A 22,185-nucleotide genomic window follows, 5' to 3' on the forward strand; every position below is an offset into this window, starting at 1 on the left:
GGGCCAAGAGAAGAGCATACAGAATATGAGAGAGCTGACAGAGGACTTACTGCCCTCTGTTGGTGATCTTAAATTTTTTTTTTTTTTTTTTAAACACATGAACACACTCCGCCTGCTCAAAAACAGACCTTGCAAAACAAAACAGAAGTACACAAGAGAACAGGCATTGCAGAAACAAAATGGCTTTACACCCAATCTTGCTCACACACACTTGGTGGATTCCTCACCAGTAGTTTGTTGGAGTCATTGAGTCGGCCCCTGAGGGCCAAGGGCAGGTCCCCGATGGTGGGCTGGATGAACTTGGCCTCAGAGATGAGTGCAGCCACCTCATCCAGACCCTCCTTACGGATCTTCCAGTTCTTGTCCCCAATCTTGGACACAATGTCAGATGTGATCTTGTCACTGCAAAAAACATTATTATTGGGGTTAAATATGCATTCAAGAGGTCTCTATATTACGGTTGAGAAAGTGCAAAAACAGATTGAAAGCAGAGTCTGTCTGTGTGTGTCTGGTACCTGATGTCGCTTCTTGGGAGCAGGTCCATGACATCCACTGCTCCTGCTCCACCGTCATCCTCCTGCTCCTCTGCATCCTCTCCATTCTCTTCAGCACCCTTCTTTGTGGAACCTCTGATGGGAGCGGGAGCAGACTGGCCCTGCATCTAAATAAACACACACACACACGTTAGCGCTTGTATTAGCCTGCAATATTGACTAGCTTTAGCCATCTCCAAAATGAAAGCTTGAAGCTAATATTCCTGTGGGATAAAGCAGACACATATGGCTATGGTGAGAGAGCTCTATCAGCTGGTGCACAGTGGGCACTAGGGTTAAACTAGGCAGTTTGGAAGTCATCTTCTGTGATCTATTCTAGATCATGTGGTATATACAATTTATATATGCCATTCAAGATTAATCAAATTCCTGACCAGTTGCCAATAACAGGTTACTGTGTGGCGTCGTCTTGCATAGTCTTACACATGCATAAGTTTTCTCTGATACTTGTAGTGATGGTAGTCTTCACTTTTGATGAGATCAGCATGTTCCATGATGCTGTGCTCTTAGCACCCTTCACAGCTGTGGTTTTCCGGAGGCAGAAGTGGCGATAGCTTACCCTGCTTCAAGGCTTAAGTTTACCCTCCCCTCCCAGACAACACACACCCTGAAGCTGCACAACAAACTTAGTCAGCACTTTTAAAAAAGAAATACCTTTTCAAACTCTGCGTCGATCTGTGAGAGTAAGGCGGTTTTCTCATCCTCAAAGAACATGCGCAGTGGAGCTCCCACATACAGAAACATGACGCCGAGCAGGGTGATGGCAGATATGCGCACCGCCTGACACACACACACACACACACACACACACACACACACACACACACACACACACACACACACACAGAGAGAGTTAGCAGGGTAGAAATGTAACTGTATCTCTGCTATACTAGGTTCATGGATCCACACATAGGAAATGTAGCTGTGGCTTTGAGATATGGAGGTATGTGGGTGGAGAATTTCAATACATTTGAATATTATTTCTATATAATATGCTAAACAACTTGTGGCAGGTGTGAGACCAAATGTTCCCACTAAACTGATGAGGCAGTTTGCCATGTGGCTAATGGCCACTCACAGCTAGAAGAAACACTAGCTGCCAAGATGACACAAAGCAAACATCACACTCACCGGATTGGTTGCACCCAAAGCCGTCTTGACATTAGTGATGAATGCCTTCACATTGATACTGCGGAAAACAAAGTCAGAAATATAATGTAATAGGAAGCAAATTGAGCCCTCAAGTTTATTATTTATTTTAAAGACATTTTAAAGTATCACTACTTCCATAAATAAACCAACATTAATGTGGAAACATACCCTGTGAATCCAAACTCCTTCATGGCATTTGCAAGCCAGTTTAGAGTTTCAGCCTGATTCTTGGGATTCTTCTGTGAAAAAGCCATCGAGACCACCTGGAGAATAAGAGAGAGGACATAAGGTACTGTTTGTTGATCAACATTGAGTGTGTTCATTTTCCATTTTAAGCACATTTTCTGTAAGTGGACATCATTACAAGATGTGCTTTAAATGTGCAACCTGTAACAGTATGTGCTTAAAATTTGATTATACTAAAACAATTATTTAAAGCAATTTTGGTACAGGACATGTAACATAAAATTGTGAAAAACTATGAGCCTTCCCTTTCTTTTTCATAAACATTATGATGTGTGTGCACATGTGCATACACATGTGTGTGTGTGTGTGTGTGTGTGTGTGTGTGTGTGTGTTGTTCTCTGTATCACTGCCAATAGAGTGAAGCAAAAAGTAGGTTCCAATGTCACAGGTCCAATGCCAAAGCCCACGCAGGTGTCTGTTCAATCACACCAGGGCTGGGCGGTATGACGGTATATACCGTGCAACGGTAGAAATGTGTCTACCGGGAGAGATTTGGCTATTCATGGGTACCAAAGACGTCACTTCCGTGAAGCCTGCCGCCATCTTTGTGTCCGACTCAACCATTTGTCGCTACACAATGGTAGTCCTTTGGGGGATCGTAGTCCCTCACATTGCGCATGCGTCATTTTGCGACACTGTCGACAGCGAAGCCGCGCGCGCATGCGTCACAACGACAGATCCGTTTTCAATCATGGAGAAAAGCGACGAAAGCCAGTTTTTTGAAAACATGACCATTTATTTAAAAACAAAGAAGATGTCACAGTGGACAAAACAGATGAGGTGGAGGATCAAAAAGTCTCTCCCCAGTTTCGTTTCATATGTTGACGTAGAGCCTTATGCTGTTAGCCGTTTACAACATAATTAAATATAACATTAAATATACCCACATTATGCGTTGACAAGCCCCATATGTTGACGTTTAAACCGTTTACAACATTATTAAATATTACGTTAAATAAACCTACATTATGCGTTAAGACAAGCCAGATATGTTGATGTTGAGCCTTATGCCGTAAACCGTTTGTGTCTGAGCATGCGCAATGTGAGGGACTACGATCCCCCAAAGGACTACCATTGTGTAGCGACACCATTATTCACCTTGTATTATAAGATTTTTGTACCCAATAGTAGCTAGGTAGTCATATATAATAATATATAGTAATAATATAATAATAATATAATACTAGTATTGTTTTCTATTGATAGGTTCTTCAAATTTAGACTTTTTAAATGTAGTATTTTCTAATTCTAGTGGTTAGTTAGTTAGCTATCATAGTTAGCTAGCGAACAGTCATGACTACGAACATAGCACATCTAAATGAGACAGAAAGACAGCTATATTTAGAAAAAAACATTGATTATTGGCCTCGATCTATATTTATTACATTCAACTTTATTTTGTCCCTTAAAGTCTGCCCCAACTGTCTTTTCCCGACGTATACATTTATCTTGTACACAATCCATCCCCATACACCGGAGATAGCCTGAAGGCTTTCAAGATTATGTCAGCCTATTGGGACTAGGTGAATGGTTTAGTGTGTATCTAGCTTGCTGTGATTATTGTGTGTTGTGCCTTTTTGAGTGCTGTGCTTATGAAATGTATCACCCTTTTATATTCACTGTGTGTACTGCGTGATCTTACATTAATGTGCACCGTGTGAAATTGCATAGAACACTGTTCACCACACAGACTTCCCCTTGGGGCTCACTGATTGCTTCATTGCTTGAACCTGGACACATACCTGGACCATTAGTAACCTACCTATCGACGGGAGCGAGGGCAAGGAGGTGGGGTATATAAACAGGGAGCTGCTGGATTACGGGAGGCCCGGCGGGGACAGCGAAACGGAGACTAACGAACGGACGGACGAACGAACGGAAGGAATTGGGCTGCAACGGATGGAAGCAGCCCAGAACACGCTATCATCACGGAGAGCTGTATTGGAATAATCCATGCTCACAATTCCCGAGCAAAGGAACGTAAGCTTTGCCTCCTACTTGTATATGTCATTATTACTGTGTACGTGGCCTGCGGTACGTTGATCCTTTGCCTGACTATCCGAGGTCTGCTGGTGGCCAGTTCCGGGTTGGGACCGAAAGGATTCCAATGACCGAAGTCGGAACCAAGAGAAGCCAACGTGGCGAATATTCCAACGCTCACGATACCCAGCGTGAAGGGAAGTATTTGTTCCATCTAAACCCCATTGCGCTGTTTATTGCATTGGCTGAGTTTTAACTATTTATTTTACTGTGGTGCATGGACTGCTTGCTTCGAGAGGCCGTGACTGACGTCATTGGGAATCCCCGGAGAAGCCCATCGTCTTGAGGGGGGCGTCGCCCATGACGGCACAACAAGCGATCCACACTGGACAGATGTCAACCTTTATTTGACTGCAATTGGACCCCAGCTGTCTGCCAGCTCGCTACTGGGTTTCCCTTGTGGACATTTAACTTATTGAAAGACTGCTTTTAAAGATATAAATATCTTCAACCTTTTATACAAATAAAACTATTTTTTATAATTAAATACTGTTGGTACTTCTGTGTCCTGGGCATTCGTAAATTTAAGGAGGCAGCCATACGGCTGACAATTACAGATATCAATATGCAGTTGCAGGATGGGTGAACTACACCAAGATATGGCATCTGGAGACAAAAAATATGTATGTCATCTAAGGCTGCACGATTATGGCCAAAATCATAATCGCGATTATTTTGATCAATATTGAGATCACGATTATTTATCACGATTATTCATTCTTTCAGACGGAAATATAATTTTGCGCAACAAAATCGCCCAAATTCCCCTGTATTTTGGCCTGCATTATTTCAAATAAACACAACAACGATCGCAATGATGAAACATTAATTAAAAAACAAAACCACTGAAACCACTGTCACGTCTGCACTGATCTCGCTCCGGCCACGCCCCCGTGTTCAACGGTTGACGTTGATCTGACTGCCGGTAGGTAAGCTCCTAGCTAGCTTTAAGCTTGCTGCTAGTTTGAAGTGTTGAGCACTACACAGTAAACAACAGTAGATTCAGTCACAAAGATCATTTTATTGAATTTGTTCATCATTCTTACAGTTAGCGAACGTGGCTTGTCCTCTCATGCTATTACATTGTATTGTTTAGCAGCTGCTAGGTAGCTGATCTAGCTAAGATTCTAGAGCTCCGCTGACTGCCTCAGAAGATTCCTGCGCTAGCAAGAAGCCTTTGCTTGCTTACTGTTGGAGCTAGCAGTGTTGAAAGCAGTGAAAACACCCTGATCATGGAATAAATTACATTAAAACATTGAAGTCAACTTTGAAAACTAAGCAGCAAGACCTAGCTACAACAGTTAGCAAGCAAATATGTCTTGCTAGCGCAGGAATCTAAAGCTTGCTAGTATCTAGCTATGTTACCTACTTTGTCATTGAATATCAGTCTTCACCATACAAACACATGGCATATGTAGCTACAGTACTTAACGGAGTTTGGTAAACGGTTGTCCTGAATATGAGACTCTCCTGCTGTCAAATCAGGACCAATCAGACTGACGCCTCGCAAAATCACATCAAGCATTATTGCTGGTTACAATAACGGTGTTATCGAATGGTACAGTGTCTATTTCTCTGTAACTTTAAACAAAATCTAAGCGAGAAAACGAGGAAAAATGTACATACAAAACACAGCTGTCAGCGGAGTTTAGTCCGCCATCTTTATTTACAATTTGCAGTTGCCGGAGGGAGCTGGCGCACAGTTGTATGGATAATAGGCAGCTTCAAGGCTGCATCAATACTACCTTGAAAAATGACCGTCACTCGGTCGATTTCAAGGTATCTTATAAACCCGGAAGAGACAGAATAACGGTTTTCGAGCACGCATTTTAATCGCAGACGATCATCCTCATTTAATTGTGGCAGCCAAAATCGTGATCGCGATTAAAATTCAATTAATCGTGCAGCCCTAATGTCATCACAGGACATCTTAGTAATTCAAACAGCGATTATCAACCGATTTATTTTAGTGGTGGTTAAGAGTGCCAATGTGGGCTAGCTAGGTGTAGCTAAAGCCTTTAGTAAATGGCTAAACAGCTCGCTAACTATTAGCACTATAGCTTGCTCAGGAGAGTTTAGCTCTGATAAGACACAGCAATTATTCACGATTGTATCAACGTGCTGCATTTCACTTAACATGTCAGTCATTCCCAGGCTCTGAACACAAAATCAACATGTCCGTGGATAGTGGTGCAGGAAGATACAAAGTGTTGACTGCACAATCTGAAGTTAGATGTTGGCTGCCAGTTGTCTCTTCTAATTTGCAGCCAACCATTTATTCCGCCGATCTAAATCTTTTGGTATACAATTAAATTGTTTCTTTGGGTAATTTTCGCGATTATTGTCGCATCCATCAGCACAACATAAGCAGGGCATTTTAACTTTCTGTGGGTTGTGACCGACTATTGTCTGTATTGTGACCGACGCTCAGCTAGACTTTCGGACACAAAGATGGCGGCGCTTAAACGCAGTGACGTCACATGGTATCCATGAATACCGTTTCAACCGCGGTATACTCTTATTTTGAAATCCAATCGATTTATTTTTAGATAATGACTTCCAAACTATACATCATCCCACTTATTATACAGTCACTCGCCAAAACGATAGAAGACATTCCTCCAAAATACCTCTTTAACGATTTTGTTGCCGTTTCGTGATTTCCGTTTAGAAAAGGCAAATAGAACTTTCAAGTTCAGGTGTTGCGTAGCAACTCATTACTTGCTGACTTCCGGACTACTTGCGGAATGATATGATATGAAAGACGTGAATCAAAGCACAAAACCCGTTGCCAATGATGGTCACTACTTTTTCGCAGCAGTGAATATAAAGAAATTATGCTACAGACCTGCAAACGTTGGGGTGGCCCATTCAAATCAACTGAACTTTTTTGAACATTCTGAAGAGCCGTATAATAAGATACCTAGTTACAATTTTTAGGCACATGACCTGCAATGACTGTCATGCCTACTTGTTGAGTAATCGTCGACTGTTGGGAAAGATTCTACTGAAAGATCTAGCCGACTGAAAAATATGGACTGAAAAGTGTCTAGTGTAGCCATTTATTTGCAGATTCTGTTCCATTTTTCTCAATGATGGTCAAATATTAGTAGTTAAAGATGCACTATTTCGATAGTTTAGATTTATTTTCAGTATTTCATAGTGAAGGAGCTGTGGGAGCACAAGAACAGTGAGCGTCTAGCAGCGATTATCAGACATATACATGTATGTATATATGTCTATGGCGATTAGCTCCATCGTTTACTTGCGTTTGTTTACAGGCTTCCCCTCACCAATATTGCGGCGACGTTCGCACGTCGCAGCAACGGGCTGAAGCGGTCAATGTAATTGTCTGTGTAATTGCCAACTTCTTAATTTTCTTATTTTAATATGTGGCCATATAAGAAAATATTTTTCTCATCACTATTGCGTTAACATATGACCAAACATTGAAAAGAAAGTTAACACTTGATTTATCTTCTGAAAGTACATTAAAGAACCACTGAAAGCCACATAAGCACTGGACTATGCCACTACATACACTTTGTTTTAATCTTACTATTTAAAGATTCAATGGAAACGTTCAGTACAAAGTAGGCATATACTGGCCACCAGTGCCACCACTGTACTTAAGTCGTTTTTTTGGATATCTGTACTTTACTACTTATATTTCTGTTTACTTTTACCTCGCTACATTTTGCAAAGAAAACGGATACTTTTACTACGATACATTTCCCCTGAAACCTTCGTTACTCGTTACAAAATCAAATCATCTTTAGAAAAAAAAATAATCATGAGAGTGACGAGACCAACGTCGGGGACTGTGGTAGAACACAGACTGCAAGCAGGTTTGGCGAATCAGTGGTCCTAGCGCACGTTAATGCGTTATTGACCGTTACCATGGAAACACCAATGAGCGTGAACCACACAGGCCAAAAGTTAACATTGAGCGGTGGGGCACTTTCAGATGTGCCCCACGAAATCTGCCTGGCAACTAGACTGGAATAATGCGAAAACCGCCAGACCTGTACCCCGTGACTAAGAGAAAAAAAAAACATACCGTCAGATCAAAATCCGACAGATCAATGCCAGTAACGTTACTGCTAGTTAGCTATCTCTAGTTTTCGAGTATTTGGGAAGTGTTTTAATTCAGCCTACAATGAATAATGTAGACTAGTTGTTGAGGGTGCAATTTAGTACATTGTCGTTGGAAGATAAATTAGAAATTAAACGTTTGCTCAAGCAAAGAACCACCGCGCCAACTTCCTATTTAAGTGATCTGCATTGGTGAGTCAAACCTTTTTTTTTTTTTTTTTGGAGCTGATGGATGTATCAATGCAATCTGCAAGGACATCGTCTTTTTACAAAGTTTTGTTCATTTAGCAGCATGTTTTGTTGCTGTTATTTGTTTAAGTTGTGCCTTTCTCCTCATATTGTATGCCACACGTGTGCCACAAGCTTAATAAATTAGTCAAGTTATTTGAGCTATGTGTCTGTCTAATATTTTTACTTTGTTGCAATCATTTTACTTTAATGCTGTATTATAGGCAACATCTTTGTTTTGCGCTGACCGCTGAAGCATGTGAAATGTATTTGAAATAGGATTTCTGCTCCCTGCTGGCACTCAAAATGCAGCCCATATGCAGTCCATCTTACTGGTCCACTGCTTATAATAATCAGCTACCTCTAGTTTTTTGACGGTGACATGAAGTCATACAAAATTGCCCCACCAGAAATTTCAGGCTAAAATCGCCACTGCTCCAGATCAAGGCAAAATGGACTGCAATATGCAGTGGAAGGATATATCCAAAACATTAAGATCAACAACGAAGGGGACACAACAATAATGGAAGCAAAAGCACACAGGTCTCAATCCAAAAATTTGAAACCCCACGACCTCTTCATTAAATGCCACCAGCACAACCTTGTAGACTAGTCATGTTCTTTCACCGCTGGGTAAGATCTGTATATAATATTTCAAGCTAGCTAATAACCTACAAAGATTATTTATTCTTATTCTTTATTCCATCTCTGGCGAAGTATCTAGCTAGTTAGCTAGGATGGTGTCAATCTACACTACAGTAACGTAGCAGCATGGAGCAAAATAGCTGCTAGTAACGTTATTGTTCAAGGGATGTGTGTGCATGTTGCTAAAAGTATTTCACAGTCACTGTACAGATAACTTGCTTGTAAAACTGATGATCCTGATGTAATGCTATGGCTTTGTATCAGATTGCCAGGTTATTGCTCTCAGGTTGTGCCTTATGCATACCTTGGGATACTCAGGAGCCTATTCACAAAATGTTACAAAGATTAACATTTAAAAAATTCATAATGGCTTTTTGGGACGTTTTGTTTGAAGATGAACAAAACATTTTTCAGTTTCAAGTAATGACTGGGTTATTACTTTCGGTGCTGCTTTAGTATTGCCTATTGTGTTAAAATTGTGTTCAAATAAGGCCCAGTTTATAAGTATGCTCATTCTAGTCGGAATAAACTTCATAATTCTCAAAATTCTGACCCTCTGCTTTTTTATTAACAGCATTTACTTGTACTTTTACTTTCAATACTTAAGTACATTTAATATCAGAAAATTACTTTTGATACTTAAGTACAGTAAAGATCAGATACTTTAAGACTTTTACTCAAGTAGTATTCTAAAAGGTTACTTTTACTTGAGTCATTTTCCAGGAAGGTATCTTTACTTTTACTCAAGTATGGCTTTTGGGTACTTTATACACCACTGCTGGCCACTATTGCTTAGGCCAATAGCCTATTGAGGCAGTATTGTTTCTGCACCTTAGTGTTCTTAAGGGTCAATAAATAAATGATCATACTGTGTCATACATATGTCTGTGGACACATTTCGCCACCGCTGAAGTGTCCTCTTTTTCACAAACTCAAATCTGGTCACCCTACGTATAATAAACCGTGATATACCGTAACCGTGATATAAAATTACAAATACCGTGATGGGGGTGGGCGATATGGCCAAAATCTTCTAAGTCACAGCTATTATTACTCTGCATTTATGCAAGTATCTCATCAGTGACCAATCAGATCCTTCAACAACTGCTTTCCTCAGAAGCCCATGTCCATTAAATATCATATTCAAACATTTCAGAGCTTTATGGGCTTATAGCCCTCAGCATCCAATCAAAACTCAGACCTGCTCGGCGGTCCAGGGAAGGGAGCAGGCCTCGCCGATGGCCGTCAGCGCCTCCTTGGCATTGCCGCCACATTTCACGTCGCCGACCTTGTCCACCAGCCCGTCCAGCACAACCAAGGCCGAGGTCTTGGAAAAGATGCCCTTCTGGGCGATCAGACCCACGATGTGCAGCTTCATCTGCATCACCTGAGGCAGCGGGACAGAGAAGTGCTTAAAAAAAAAAAAGAGCTCAGATGTCCTTCACCTTGGTTCCTCAATTTAAACCTAAACAAGATTTTGGGATTTGATTATTGTCAGATAGCAGAGGGAAATACTCTTCCTCTGATTGTTATTTGTTTTTTTTTGTTTCCATGCAAACAGAGGCCATCTTGCTTGTAGTTGAACTGGCCGAAGGTCTGGGAGATTGTGGATTGTTAACGACAGATAGACTCGCACCTGGAAGTTGGTCTCCTTCCAGCCCGGCTTCTTGGCCAGCATCCGGACCAGCGCCTGGCACGGCATCTCGCTCCGACCCAACTGCTCCACAACCTGGAGGTGGCGAGACCAACAGCACAAACGAGTGTTTTCACCCACAAGCACCCCATTGTTTCATTTGACTGTCTGAGCAGGACTGGGCAAAAATGAGTGAAATGTGACCAGGCAACCCTGACTGGGTGGTTTGCTACTTGGAATTTACAAGGCCTTGACAAAGAGAGTGGAAGAATCGAAAGGTTACCCTCTGAAATTCTTCCATGCTGGCCAGCCGCTCCTTCCAGTTGCCACTGTCCAGCTGCTGCATACAGACATCGGGCAGCACGGCAGCAGCCTTCTCCTCACACACCTCCAGCTGATATACACACACACACACACACACACACACACACACACACACAAAAGTTTAGAGTCGCCGCATTATTTGCCAAATTTTCCATTCAAATCTCATCATAACACATAGTTTCTCTCTTTCGATAACAAGAAACGAGATGCATGTCTGAAGTTTGCTTACTGAGAGTTCAGTCTCTACAATCTCCTTGGTTTCTGGACCCTTCTTTGATTTCCCGCTAGGTGCAGTGGAGGGTCTTGTCTTCTTAGCAGGTCCAGCCGACTGAAAATACAAGGGATACAAAGGAAAGAACCTGAAAACCTGATATCTATCCATATCAAAGACATATTTGTATCAGAGAAGCTTATGAAGGAGAAAAAGACTCCTGGATTAGCAGGGTGTTGGCTGGAGACTAGATATCAGCTCCTCACCTTTGCTGCAGGGGCCTTTCTGGGAGGCCCAGAGGCCTTGGGTGGAGGCTCTGCTACAGATGCAGGCCTGGCAGTAGGCTTCTCCTTCTTTTCAGCTCCACCCGCTTTCTTTCCTCCGGCTAGCTCCACTTTATCAGCAGATTCTTTTATCTATTGAATCAGGAAAGACAGCTCCGTATAAGAACATTTAGCATACCATACATGCAGGTTCAGATGGCATTGAACCTTCTTGTCCAGCAAGATACATAAAGCATGTTTATAATCCACAGTTGTGTAATCTGGTCTTTACCTTATCAAGTTTGAGTTTATCCAGGTCAGACAAGAAAGGGTTCACGGCTTTCTCCCCCACTACCTTCATGGCAGTGCCCAGAGCTTCAAACGCAGCATCTCGCACTTCCGCTGCCGAGTCATTCACTTGCTGTTGGTTAGAATATTCGTGGTTAGAATCCAGGCATCAGAATGAACCACACCCTGTTACCATTCATCAACTTCTCTTGGCCATGTGTACCTTCAGGAGAGCGGCACACAAAGGCTTCAGAACACTTTTTGGCAACGTGGATGGGGTGCAATGGCGGAAACATCTGGCCAAGAACAGGGAGGCCTGCTGCTTGATGGATGGGTTTTTGTTGTCCATCACACCCAAAACATCCTCACTCAGATTTTGAAGAGTTGTCTATCGTCAAAAACACAAACAAACAATGAGCGAGGCCTATCGTAGTCCTTTCCCCTGTGGGGCATAATACAGTGCCAAATTCCAGGCTTCTCACCAAAAATGGCCTCGACACATCTTAGTAAATTATTTTTAGGGTATTGTTTTTTTGTGTCATCTCAAGCCTCACAACACTCACAGTTAGGAAGATTGCATCTATGGCCTCCTGTAAGGCCTGAACCACTGTGGGCTTCTTCTCTTTGAACTTCTCTAAAATGGTTGGCGCCACCTTCAAAGGAGCCAGGAGAGAGCATGCCATTAAGTACATCAACAACAGGCAACAACAACAACAAGATATATTTAGACCGGAATCGACTGAGGGGAAACAAACAAAAGCTCACCTGTCCTGCATAGGTCCCAAACTTCTTACGAAGGCCCACCGCTAATCCGGTGACGCATTTGGCAGCCAGCGCCACGAGCATCACATTGGAATCTTTGCCAATAACCTGTCAAACAGATTTCAGGGGATTTAACACACGGACCTACTTTACCCAATGATCTTATCTGCCAGACGTTTGTCTGCTGCTCAAATGGCTTAAGTCACCTTTTTCAGGGCACGGACAAGGTCCCCATAGTCTCCATTCTCCAATTTGGGATTTTTAGTCAAGGCGTCTACAGCTTCTAAAACTTCCTTCCTTTCCTGCCATTTCTTTGCTTCCTGTAACAGGTTGCAAGGAAGACAGAAAAAATTATGAGGTTCAAACACGGCCTAGAATCAAAATCATGAAGACTTTTTTCCCCCTCAGGGTTTGTGTGCACTCACAATTTTGTCATAGAAATCTTTAGGCAACTTGGACAGGACTTCCACAGCCTCCAGGAGCTCATAGGGATCAATAGGTTCTGGACATTCATCATCATCTTCATCATCTCCTGCAATGACATACAAATGATACGCTACATCAAGCCACTCAACTCAAGCCACTCAACTCAATAACAACAAAAGCTGATGCTATACAGCCGAACATCACAAATAACTCAACTCTCACTTCTGAAAAAGGGTACTTATTTGAGCTTTAAAAAAAGAAAAGAAAAAAAAAAAGCATATCACATCTTGGCAGACACCATCACATCTTGTTTTGCAGTAAAATAAAGATATCTCACACACACACACACACACACACACACAGAAAGTGGGGGAAAGACAGCAAGCTTACCATCCACCTGGTCTCCTCCTGCTGCTTGATGCTGCTCAAACTTGGCCTTCAGGTCCTGCTGGGAGCGCAGGAAGCGGGTCTGTCTGGGGGCCGATGTGGGCAGCTTCGTCCACTCCTCCTCCAACTCTTTCAGCTGTAGATGAGGAGACAGATGCAGGACATGTCCTTTATCAGCTTAAAGACCAGTTCAGAAAAACGCTCCAGAAACCCTTGGAAAAGCCTGATGAAATGCAGTGCTTTGACACACAAAGAAAGGCACCCCAAGGAGGATGCTTTCTTGCTGCCTCTCAATGAATGGATATTCAAGCATTGAGAAGCACAGCCGTTCATAAAAGCTGGTGTCTGTGACTTTTAAACAGTGGCACAGAATGGAGTATGCTGGAAAAGAAACCAACATCCTGAGAATGTATCGCTTTTTCAGAAAGGTATTGTGCACTCCTGAGTAATATTTTGAGCTCTCTTTTTCTCTTTCTGTTTATCTCTTTGAGATATAGAGGAAATCCTTCCTCTCCATCAACAAAGCCAGTAAGATGATCTTTAACTTACCTGCACAGAGTTGATGTTCTGCAGAGGGGGGCGAAGAGCATCTCGGATCCACCTATAAATCTCTACAGCAAGCAATTTGGCCTCATCTCGAATTGCCTTTTCTCGAGATTCAAACAGTTTTGGCAACAGTTTGACAACTGGCTTTAGGGTGACAATCTTGGAACCAAATTCACTGCAAAAATAAAAAGTAAAACATACAATGAATAATAGAATTAATTGACTAAATGGTGCATTCTGTTGGCCCAAAAAACAGCATCACCAATTTCCAATTAGTCAATAGATTATATAAGAAAAAACAAAACACAAAAATACAAGCAGGTCAAAACTAGTACTAACCCGAGTGCTCTCTTTAGTGTGTCAACGCATGTTACAACAATCTTGGGGTTTTTGTTGTCCAGTCCCTTAAGCAGCTCTTCCTGGACCACCTCAGCTTTCTCTATTTCTATATACATGAGGACGATATCTGCGCCCAGCTCTTTGGCCCGTGCTTTGGGCTGGTTGAACACTTTGTTGACCACTCCAGACACTACCTCTCCAGTTGTTCTGAAATACAAAATCAACCATGGCTGAATACTACAAGCACCGACAAAAGATTCACATCAGAGGTTGTGTACAAAAGATGTTTTGTTCGGCCAACACTGAGCCATCTAGTCAACAACAACCAGGCCTAACAAACAATATTACACTTACGCCTGAAGGGCGACATGTCATGACAACACACAAACACTCATAGCTAACATTGTTTGTATATGTGTGTATGGAAGAGTCCATGTGAGGTGAATACTAGCATCATATATATAATGGCTACTACAACTTTCTGAGAATAACTTTCCTTTATTGTTGTGTTTTCACCCAAGGACAACATGAACATGAAAGCAACTGCAGAAATGGTTACCCAAATTGATTAGGGACCTAAAGAGGCCCGCCAGAGCAAAAAAAAGAAGAAAATTGTTACTTACTTGCCTGCCACATGGGCATTCTCTACGTATGCAAGAGCAGCCTCCAGGCCTTTGAGCTGAGCAACGGCATTGGAGTCTGTTACAAATCTCTTCAAGAGTCCCAAGTATTTTCCCCATTCTGGGCTCTTCTCGTCCTCTATTCTCTGGAAGAGCTTCAGTGCTTCCTCGTATCCATTTAATCTTGCTTTCCATACCTTGAGGCCGAGCCATGCATTTAAAAAGAGAGAGAGAATGAGACTAAATGAGTTCATGACTGAGAGAACTGACCCAGTTTCCTCTGAGAGTCTGAAGACCTGTAACAGTCAGCAGTATGGCAAGGCAACATTTAGGGATGGCTTGCCATTATGGGAGCCAGAATCACTTTGCTCATTAAGTCTAAAAGCTCAGGGAAACTCAGGGAGCTTAGCATCAATTGCTCCGATTCATTGTTAGCTTCTCAAGAACGCATTGCATATGGGTACACTTCCAAAAATGCCTTGAGAGGCCAAATGGTACAAATAACATCAGAAACAGCCTGTTCTCAAGATTAGATCCTTTGTATAGAGGACTTCTGAGGTTCTCCATTCCATCAACTCCTGAGAAAGCAGAATTGCTAAGAATTCAAGCAACACAAGTGAACATGGACATTTTGTTCGAGACAAATCACCTTATGTTCACATTTCTGGTCAATAGGCAACTTCATCCATTCACTGTCGTCCCCCATGATGGCTTCTGTATGGGTGTGCCTTATCTGTTTAACTACACAGAAAATAAAAACATCATGAAAATGGAGTATTGCATGCATATTATAGAACAACAAAACACCATGCAAGCCCATTAGTATTAATATTAGTTTTGGCAACCATCCCATATTAATCATGGATGTGCATATATATAAAAAACAATACCTAATGAACATCTAAAAGGCGTTAATGATTAAGCTATACTCAAACCACCACATGCTTGAAGAATCCAATAAGAGCACTGAAAAACAACTGAACTTCTATCTTAGATATATATATACATGTAAAACATGCCTCCACCCAGCAACTGAGATGGCTCAAGTCGGCAGATCACTGTACAGCATTTTGAGTTGGAAATCTGTTGCGTCACAAACTGTGTGCTAGTGACAGTTCCTGTTAGAGTTGCAGCACATGTGTAAGGCTTTGTAAACAACAAATAGACATGAAGACGATTGCCATAATGTTCTCCGTGCCATCCAGAGTAATATTCCACACGGCCACTGATGCAGTACCACTGAGTCTATAAATGCTATGGATAATGGAGCAGATTGGCGTTTCATATTGCACGCAGATCCATCCAAATCCGTTAAACAGCTATGAATCATCATGTTCCTAGCCAGACTAGGTGAACATAATCCATGCGCATACCAAAGTGAAGGCGACTGCTGTGACGTTCATCACAAAATCAACTGTTTGGAAAAAAGCAGGTCAGCTCCCGCATATCTACCCTGGATTCATTAACACAAAACCACCAGTATATTGTTCATTTAACTTGGCGTCTGGCCGAATACCTTTATCTTGCTAGCAGGACTGTGATGGTGCCGTCATGCTGTTTACATCAATATGCGCACAGCTTGTTTGACATTACGTTAAGGTTAGCAATATAGCTAGCTATGTTTCACCAGCTGGCTACATAATAACAATAACAATACACTGGTAGTGTTGATTGTAACACTACCGTACATTTTGGAAGCGGGTTGTTGGGTCATATCAGAAGAAAACCATTCAGCTGCAGGGACGATTCCAAACAAGAGAGAGCAACTGATGAAGTTTTAATGCTACATAGGTATTATAATTTGCCTCGCCCACCCTTTCTAGGCTAAAGCAAAGGAGTCGATTTTCTACAGTAACTGAATTACACCAAGTTACAACACCCGAGGCATGGGGCATCAACACTCGAGCTACATATGTGGTTACTGTTAGGTAGCTAGTAATATATTCATCAATAGCTAACGTTCAATATGAATATATATATATTTACTCCAACCGGCTACATCTTTTGGATGGCAGCCACATCCGCAGGGAATAGGTACATGCAGGCATCCCAGCTCAGCTTGCTAATCTTAGCTTCGCTAGCTAATTTCTGGGGAAAGCAGACGAGCTACCAAGCTAGTTAACTTTAGCTTGCTAGGCTGCTAGTTAGCACATGAACAGGGAGGGCCTAACCTGGCAGGCTAGCATCCACTACACTCAAAACGGCAAACACGTACACCACCTCGCCATTTCAGTTGTTAACAATAAATGAATCGCTGCATAACCCCTTAATATGGTGTGGACATAAAATGGTTGGCATGACAGTGCAATCACAACACAACACGAGCACAAACTAAACCGACTCACGATTGTTTGACACAAGCGCTTGTTATTCCATCCACAACCAGGCCCCGAAAACGCAGCGGTGAGCACAATAAATGACTCTGTGCACATGAGTCATTACACAGCTGATTGTCTTTCCAGCGACGTCAAATTACTTTTTAGATACACAATGCACTTGGTTACGTTACCTGTGTTCAGACAGGGCAGGCTGGGTGATTTTATGCAGATGGTGCTGATACTCAACCATTACTCTCCGGGCTTTGAAACGCCTCCAAGGGCGGAGAGTCAGAAGGAGGGACCGGAGTGAAGAGCGTGTGCCTCAAAGCAGGCGTTTATACCCAGTGACGCATACGTGGGGCTGCCTTCAACCAATACGCTACTCTGTTTTGAGAGATTGACTGGGAAAGAAATATTAACGGCAATAATATCATTACAGTACGCCTTATTTTCAAATCAAGTAATCAGTGCACACACAACAGCAGATGTAAGACAAGTGAATCTTCATGAAATGGAAGCCTATGCAAAAGTTTTTTTTTTTTTTTTACTACACATTTAACCAACTTAATCATAGAGGGGTTTTAAATCACTTCAACTCCCAAAGAGAAAATGTTGAACATATTGCTCATATTTAATCTCAACATTACTGACTGTTGATTATGGTGACACCACACCTTCAAAATGCAGAAAAGCACACTGCGTTGTATGTCTGGGAACACATTGCTATAACACTTGTTTCAGGGGGTGCGCTTTATGTATGTGCACCGCCATTTTTGTTGTGGTTGCTCAGATGTCATAGAAACCTCAAATCAGAAGAAATATTTGATTAGCTACGTTTATCAGTTGAACATACAACCTAAATTAAATGACAGGGTTTCACCAGACCCGGATAGTTTTGTTTTGACATACAGCGCGAAATGAATTCTGATCGGTTTGCACTCTCATTTGATGACTATCTGGGTGAGTGTGTTTCGTTCGGTATGGAACTAGACAAGCATGCAAAGTGCAGTAAATGGGTAATAGCCGTTAACTCAGCTGAAGCCCTAGACGTTACCATTTGCCGCCTTGCTACTCTGCAAATGTAGGCATGTTTTCTTTGCATGCTAATAGGTTGGGGGTGCTTTCGATAATTACGCAGCGATTCAGACCATAATTGTTCATATGATGTAGTAATGTTGGCCAATGTAGCGCATGACAGTCCATCTGCAGTAACTGAACAGTGGGCTCAAGTCTGGCTTGGTAGCCAAAGTCACTATGTTTTGGTCATTCCTTTTAATATCGGTTTCTGCTCAACAGCTGAGAAGAATGTTCTCCTCTATCTGAATGATGCAGTTACACAACTTCTTGAACATAAGGAGGAATACACTCAGTTTGGAGTTGTTCGTTACTTTGCTGAGTAGTAAGTTATGATATGAGCGACCCGTGACATTACTATTACTCTGGTAACAATGCCATCACATACACATATGTAAGAGATTAGTTGACAAATGTGGCTCTCTTTTTTCTGAAGTTACGAAGTAGGACGCTGAATGATCATCTAGAACAAGTAGCCTACATTATAACGGTATTGATATACTGAAAGCTGCCGGTTTTTGAACTGTCTGAAAGGCTTCGTCTCTTGGTCTACAGCTTCAACAGCGTGAAGAATGGCAACCATGTCCTTTTCAGAGAGTTCAACTATATAAAAGCCTCACCACACAACCGTGCGTCTTTCATCAGGATATTCTGGAGATGTTTCAGGCAAATCGGAAAAAATGGAGGTACGTTTGAAAAACATTTATTGGATAACACAATGTGTGTCTTGTGTTTAATTATTGTTAAGTAATGCTCACTTTTGTTTGGGAGACAGATCTCCTGGCAGCAATGGAGTACAGCTCACTCCTGCAACTTTTATGTCCAGACTTTCCAACAGAGATGGTACAAAATGCAGCCAGGTTGGACACATGAGAAAATTAAATTAGGTTGTTGTTGTCATCATTTATTATCAGTTATTATGGCCTCTCTTCATAGTGATACCCATGTTATCATTTAACAAAAGCATTTGTTATTCTTTAGGATTGTGCTGATTGATGATGCATTGGACAGCATGATGTCTTTCTCAGACTTCTTGTATTCTTTCCAAATCCAGTTCTACTTTGAGGGTATGGCAATTCATTCAATATCTTGTTTCATATACCTCTATTTATTATATGTTTATCATATGTGTAATTTATGTTCAGAGTACTTATATGTTATGTTATGTTATTTTATGTTATGCTATGGTAGGTTGTAGGTGTCTTGTCTTAAGAATTTCAGTGCCCAGTCTGACTCTGTGTTGTTCTGTGCATCTGACAATAAAATACTTGAACTTTAACTTAAATGTTATATTTTATACATCATTGTAAATTAAATGTAACAAATGTGCAAACATGAGTTTGTTATGATCCTTAGTTAAGTATTTATGTACACCTAAGATTGAGGCCTTTAAAAGGGAAGGTTAGTCTCAATTCTGAAAGGTAGACAGTATTTCCAGTTTGATTATACTCAAGCTAGAAATGCGTAGGAGGCATCACACACAACCAACCATTACAATCTTAAAAAAAGAGATCAAACAGAGTAAAAAGAATGTCTTGAAGATGAGTTAAAAAAGTGATGTACACCTCCATGCATGGACCATCACACACGTATTTTTAGAAGCCTCCGCTGAAAGAGTTCCTGTCCCTAAGGGACTCACTCGTGAGAATAGATAAAGGGATGAGATCAGCAGGCCCCTTAACAAACAGACTGTTCCGACTTAAGAGCGGCCGCTCGCTGGAGATTCATCTGGTTTCTCTCTCTCTCTCTCTCTCTCTCTCTCTCTCTCTCTCTCTCTCTCTCTCATGCAGAGTTCCTGGAGAGTGTGTCGGTGATTTATCAGGACCTTCTGTCGGGCAAGAGTCCCAACACTGTGATTGTCCCCACCTCGTCCTCAGTTGAGCAGCTGAACAGCGTGGCTGAAGATGAGACCAAAGCACAGGAGGCTGTGGAGTCAGCCATCTTTGCAGAATGCATCGAGGCCCTGTGTGAGAGGCTCAAGCATAAGTAAGACCGTGTCTCAGAATAGTATTATGTAATGATCTTTGATAGATGCCATTCAGTCTGTAGTGAACAGCTTTAGCATGTGCAGACAACTTAGTATTCCCTCAATGTGTCTGTCTCTCTTTGTCATACACAAATGATTATTATGTTTGATTAGATTATTGATCCAGTTTTGGTTTTCCAGTCACCCCTCCCCCTCTACAGTCAGAGAGATACTGGCAAATTCTCAGCGGGTCTCCTTCTATGGCTTCCTAATGGCCATGACAAAAAGTGAAGAGATCAATCAGGATATCGGTGAGAGTGACAATATCACATGTTGCATCATACTTTTGGTCACTGCCACAAAAGCTATTGTTTTAGGGTAGTTATCATTGGCTGTTGGGTCAGCTGTTTATCTAAGCAATGCAGCAACCGAGTTGTGTGTATACAATTCTTATTTAAATTGTATTTATTCTATCCTCTTATATGATTCTCAAATTTCTTGTTTGTCTTTGTGTTCAGCTTTGAAGAAAAATCTTTAAAAAAAATAATATATATACAGTATATATATGGTAACTGTGGGCTATATGGTTACTCTTTAACAGGAGCTTTACCAAATAAGTCAGAACTGCTCATCGACCCAGAGATGGACCTGGAGCTGGAGAGACTGTGAGTGGACCGAACACAGATGGTCCTGCGATAAACAATCAGATCGTACATTTAGTCATTAGATCGTTAATCAGCTGTATACCTCCTAATGTTATTATAACGAGATGAGAAGAGTTTTGTGTTATTGAGCACAGATAATTATAGCCCACCCAAGAGAACCCTTTTCCCCCTCAACTCTTCAGGGTCATGCAAGGTGCTGAAGAAACCATAACTGTGATCTATTGGGACTGAAAGCTTGGTTGTGGAATTGTGTAGATAACTAATGTAGTTACAATTAGTGATTAATGCTAGAAAATATATCAAGCAAATGCCTCCTAACAAGTGGAATGTATATGCTTCTTATTGCACAATGTGTGCAGTGTCTGTTATTTTAATAGTTTACTCTCCAACATCAGTGTCTGTTATTTTAATAGTTTACTCTCTGTAACATCAGTGTCTGTAATCTTAATAGTTTACTCTCCAACATCAGTGTCTGTTATCTTAATAGTTTACTCTCTGTAACATCAGTGTCTGTAATCTTAATAGTTTACTCTCTGTAACATCAGTGTCTGTTATTTTAATAGTTTACTCTCTGTAACATCAGTGTCTGTTATTATAATATATTACTCTCTCCAACATCAGTGTCTGTTATCTTAATAGTTTACTCTCTGTAACATCAGTGTCTGTAATCTTAATAGTTTACTCTCTCTAACATCAGTTCCGTTATACACAGCAGTTTTACGTTGTACAGTAGTTTCAGGTAGCGGAGACAGAGTAGTGTATTTCTCATGTGGTGCCTACACGACCTCATGTGGTCTCTTTTACGCCCTCCCCTCTGCCTGCAGCATAGCACAGATCTCGGTCAGCCCCACCTCCAACAGCAGCGGGAGTACCACGGGTCTCAAAGAGCTGCCCAAGAAGGCCTCGCCACGCAAGTCCCTCCACCACCGCAAGAGGATCGAGATGGAGAGCGACGGTTCCACAGAGGAGACCGACTCCTCCGAGAACTAGCGCCTCACACTTGCATGTCCCCGTGACACAGGCACGTGGCCACACCACACCTACAGCATCAACAGAACTCAGCATTCATGTCAGTAGAGGCAACATGATATTCTCCAATGGCACGAGACCGCTTAGCTTTTGGAGAACTAACCAGTATACCTAACTAGAATTTGAGCTAATTGCCCAACTCCTTCCATTCCTGATATTAATGTGTACATTGCATATTATACAGTGCAAAGTTCCTATTTGTATTTTTTGAGTGTTAACTATTTATTCTGTTGTGTTAGCTATTTATTATCTGATTATGTTACATCACCACTGGAATGTCATTGCATTAAAGAGATTTGCACCTACCATTGTCTCCTTCTGTTGCACAGTTAGTTAAGCTTAGCTTTCAAGACCTTCTGAGTTTTGTTACACAA

At 41.6% G+C, this 22,185-nt stretch overlaps 2 protein-coding genes across 7 annotated transcripts in view; one reads left to right on the top strand and one right to left on the bottom strand.

Annotated features, from left to right (window-relative positions):
• Positions 1–17,393, bottom strand: part of ckap5 (cytoskeleton associated protein 5) — a 34,993-nt gene extending 17,600 nt beyond the window's left edge. For 4 of the 6 annotated variants that reach the window (XM_012822298.3, XM_031564260.2, XM_031564258.2 and 1 more), the window contains exons 1-22: positions 17,269–17,393; positions 15,409–15,500; positions 14,763–14,956; positions 14,140–14,346; positions 13,804–13,975; positions 13,258–13,390; positions 12,867–12,973; positions 12,648–12,761; positions 12,445–12,549; positions 12,243–12,332; positions 11,903–12,067; positions 11,684–11,812; positions 11,395–11,544; positions 11,147–11,245; positions 10,877–10,987; positions 10,597–10,689; positions 10,162–10,347; positions 1,875–1,969; positions 1,686–1,743; positions 1,209–1,334; positions 516–661; positions 228–402 (exon numbers count right to left, since the gene is read on the bottom strand). In XM_012822298.3, the coding sequence (XP_012677752.2) occupies positions 228–402; positions 516–661; positions 1,209–1,334; positions 1,686–1,743; positions 1,875–1,969; positions 10,162–10,347; positions 10,597–10,689; positions 10,877–10,987; positions 11,147–11,245; positions 11,395–11,544; positions 11,684–11,812; positions 11,903–12,067; positions 12,243–12,332; positions 12,445–12,549; positions 12,648–12,761; positions 12,867–12,973; positions 13,258–13,390; positions 13,804–13,975; positions 14,140–14,346; positions 14,763–14,956; positions 15,409–15,465 (2,712 nt within the window). In that variant the 5' untranslated portion in view covers positions 15,466–15,500; positions 17,269–17,393. The other 2 variants (XM_031564256.1, XM_031564257.2) reach the window with 2 other exon arrangements.
• Positions 17,394–17,522: 129 nt separating this feature from the next.
• On the top strand, positions 17,523–22,117 carry c3h11orf49 (chromosome 3 C11orf49 homolog). Its single transcript, XM_031564261.2, has 9 exons — positions 17,523–18,037; positions 18,374–18,476; positions 18,707–18,837; positions 18,927–19,011; positions 19,133–19,218; positions 19,942–20,137; positions 20,319–20,428; positions 20,719–20,782; positions 21,607–22,117. The coding sequence occupies exons 1-9, from the start codon at positions 17,995–17,997 to the stop codon at positions 21,770–21,772; spliced, it is 984 nt and encodes a 327-aa protein (XP_031420121.1). The 5' UTR covers positions 17,523–17,994; the 3' UTR covers positions 21,773–22,117.
• The last annotated feature ends 68 nt before the right edge of the window (positions 22,118–22,185 follow it).

This window comes from Clupea harengus, chromosome 3 (genome assembly GCF_900700415.2).
Source record: "Clupea harengus chromosome 3, Ch_v2.0.2, whole genome shotgun sequence".
In the NCBI taxonomy this organism is placed as follows: domain Eukaryota; kingdom Metazoa; phylum Chordata; class Actinopteri; order Clupeiformes; family Clupeidae; genus Clupea; species Clupea harengus.

What these genes read in the sequence shown, in the direction of transcription:
- c3h11orf49 (XM_031564261.2), top strand. Translation starts at nt 17,995, where the DNA reads ATGAATTCTGATCGGTTTGCACTCTCATTTGATGACTATCTGG. An exon ending in GTTCGTTACTTTGCTGAGTA is followed by an intron (nt 18,477 to 18,706) that starts GTAAGTTATGAT and finishes CTTGGTCTACAG; the next exon opens with CTTCAACAGCGTGAAGAATG. An exon ending in AGAGATCAATCAGGATATCG is followed by an intron (nt 20,429 to 20,718) that starts GTGAGAGTGACA and finishes ACTCTTTAACAG; the next exon opens with GAGCTTTACCAAATAAGTCA.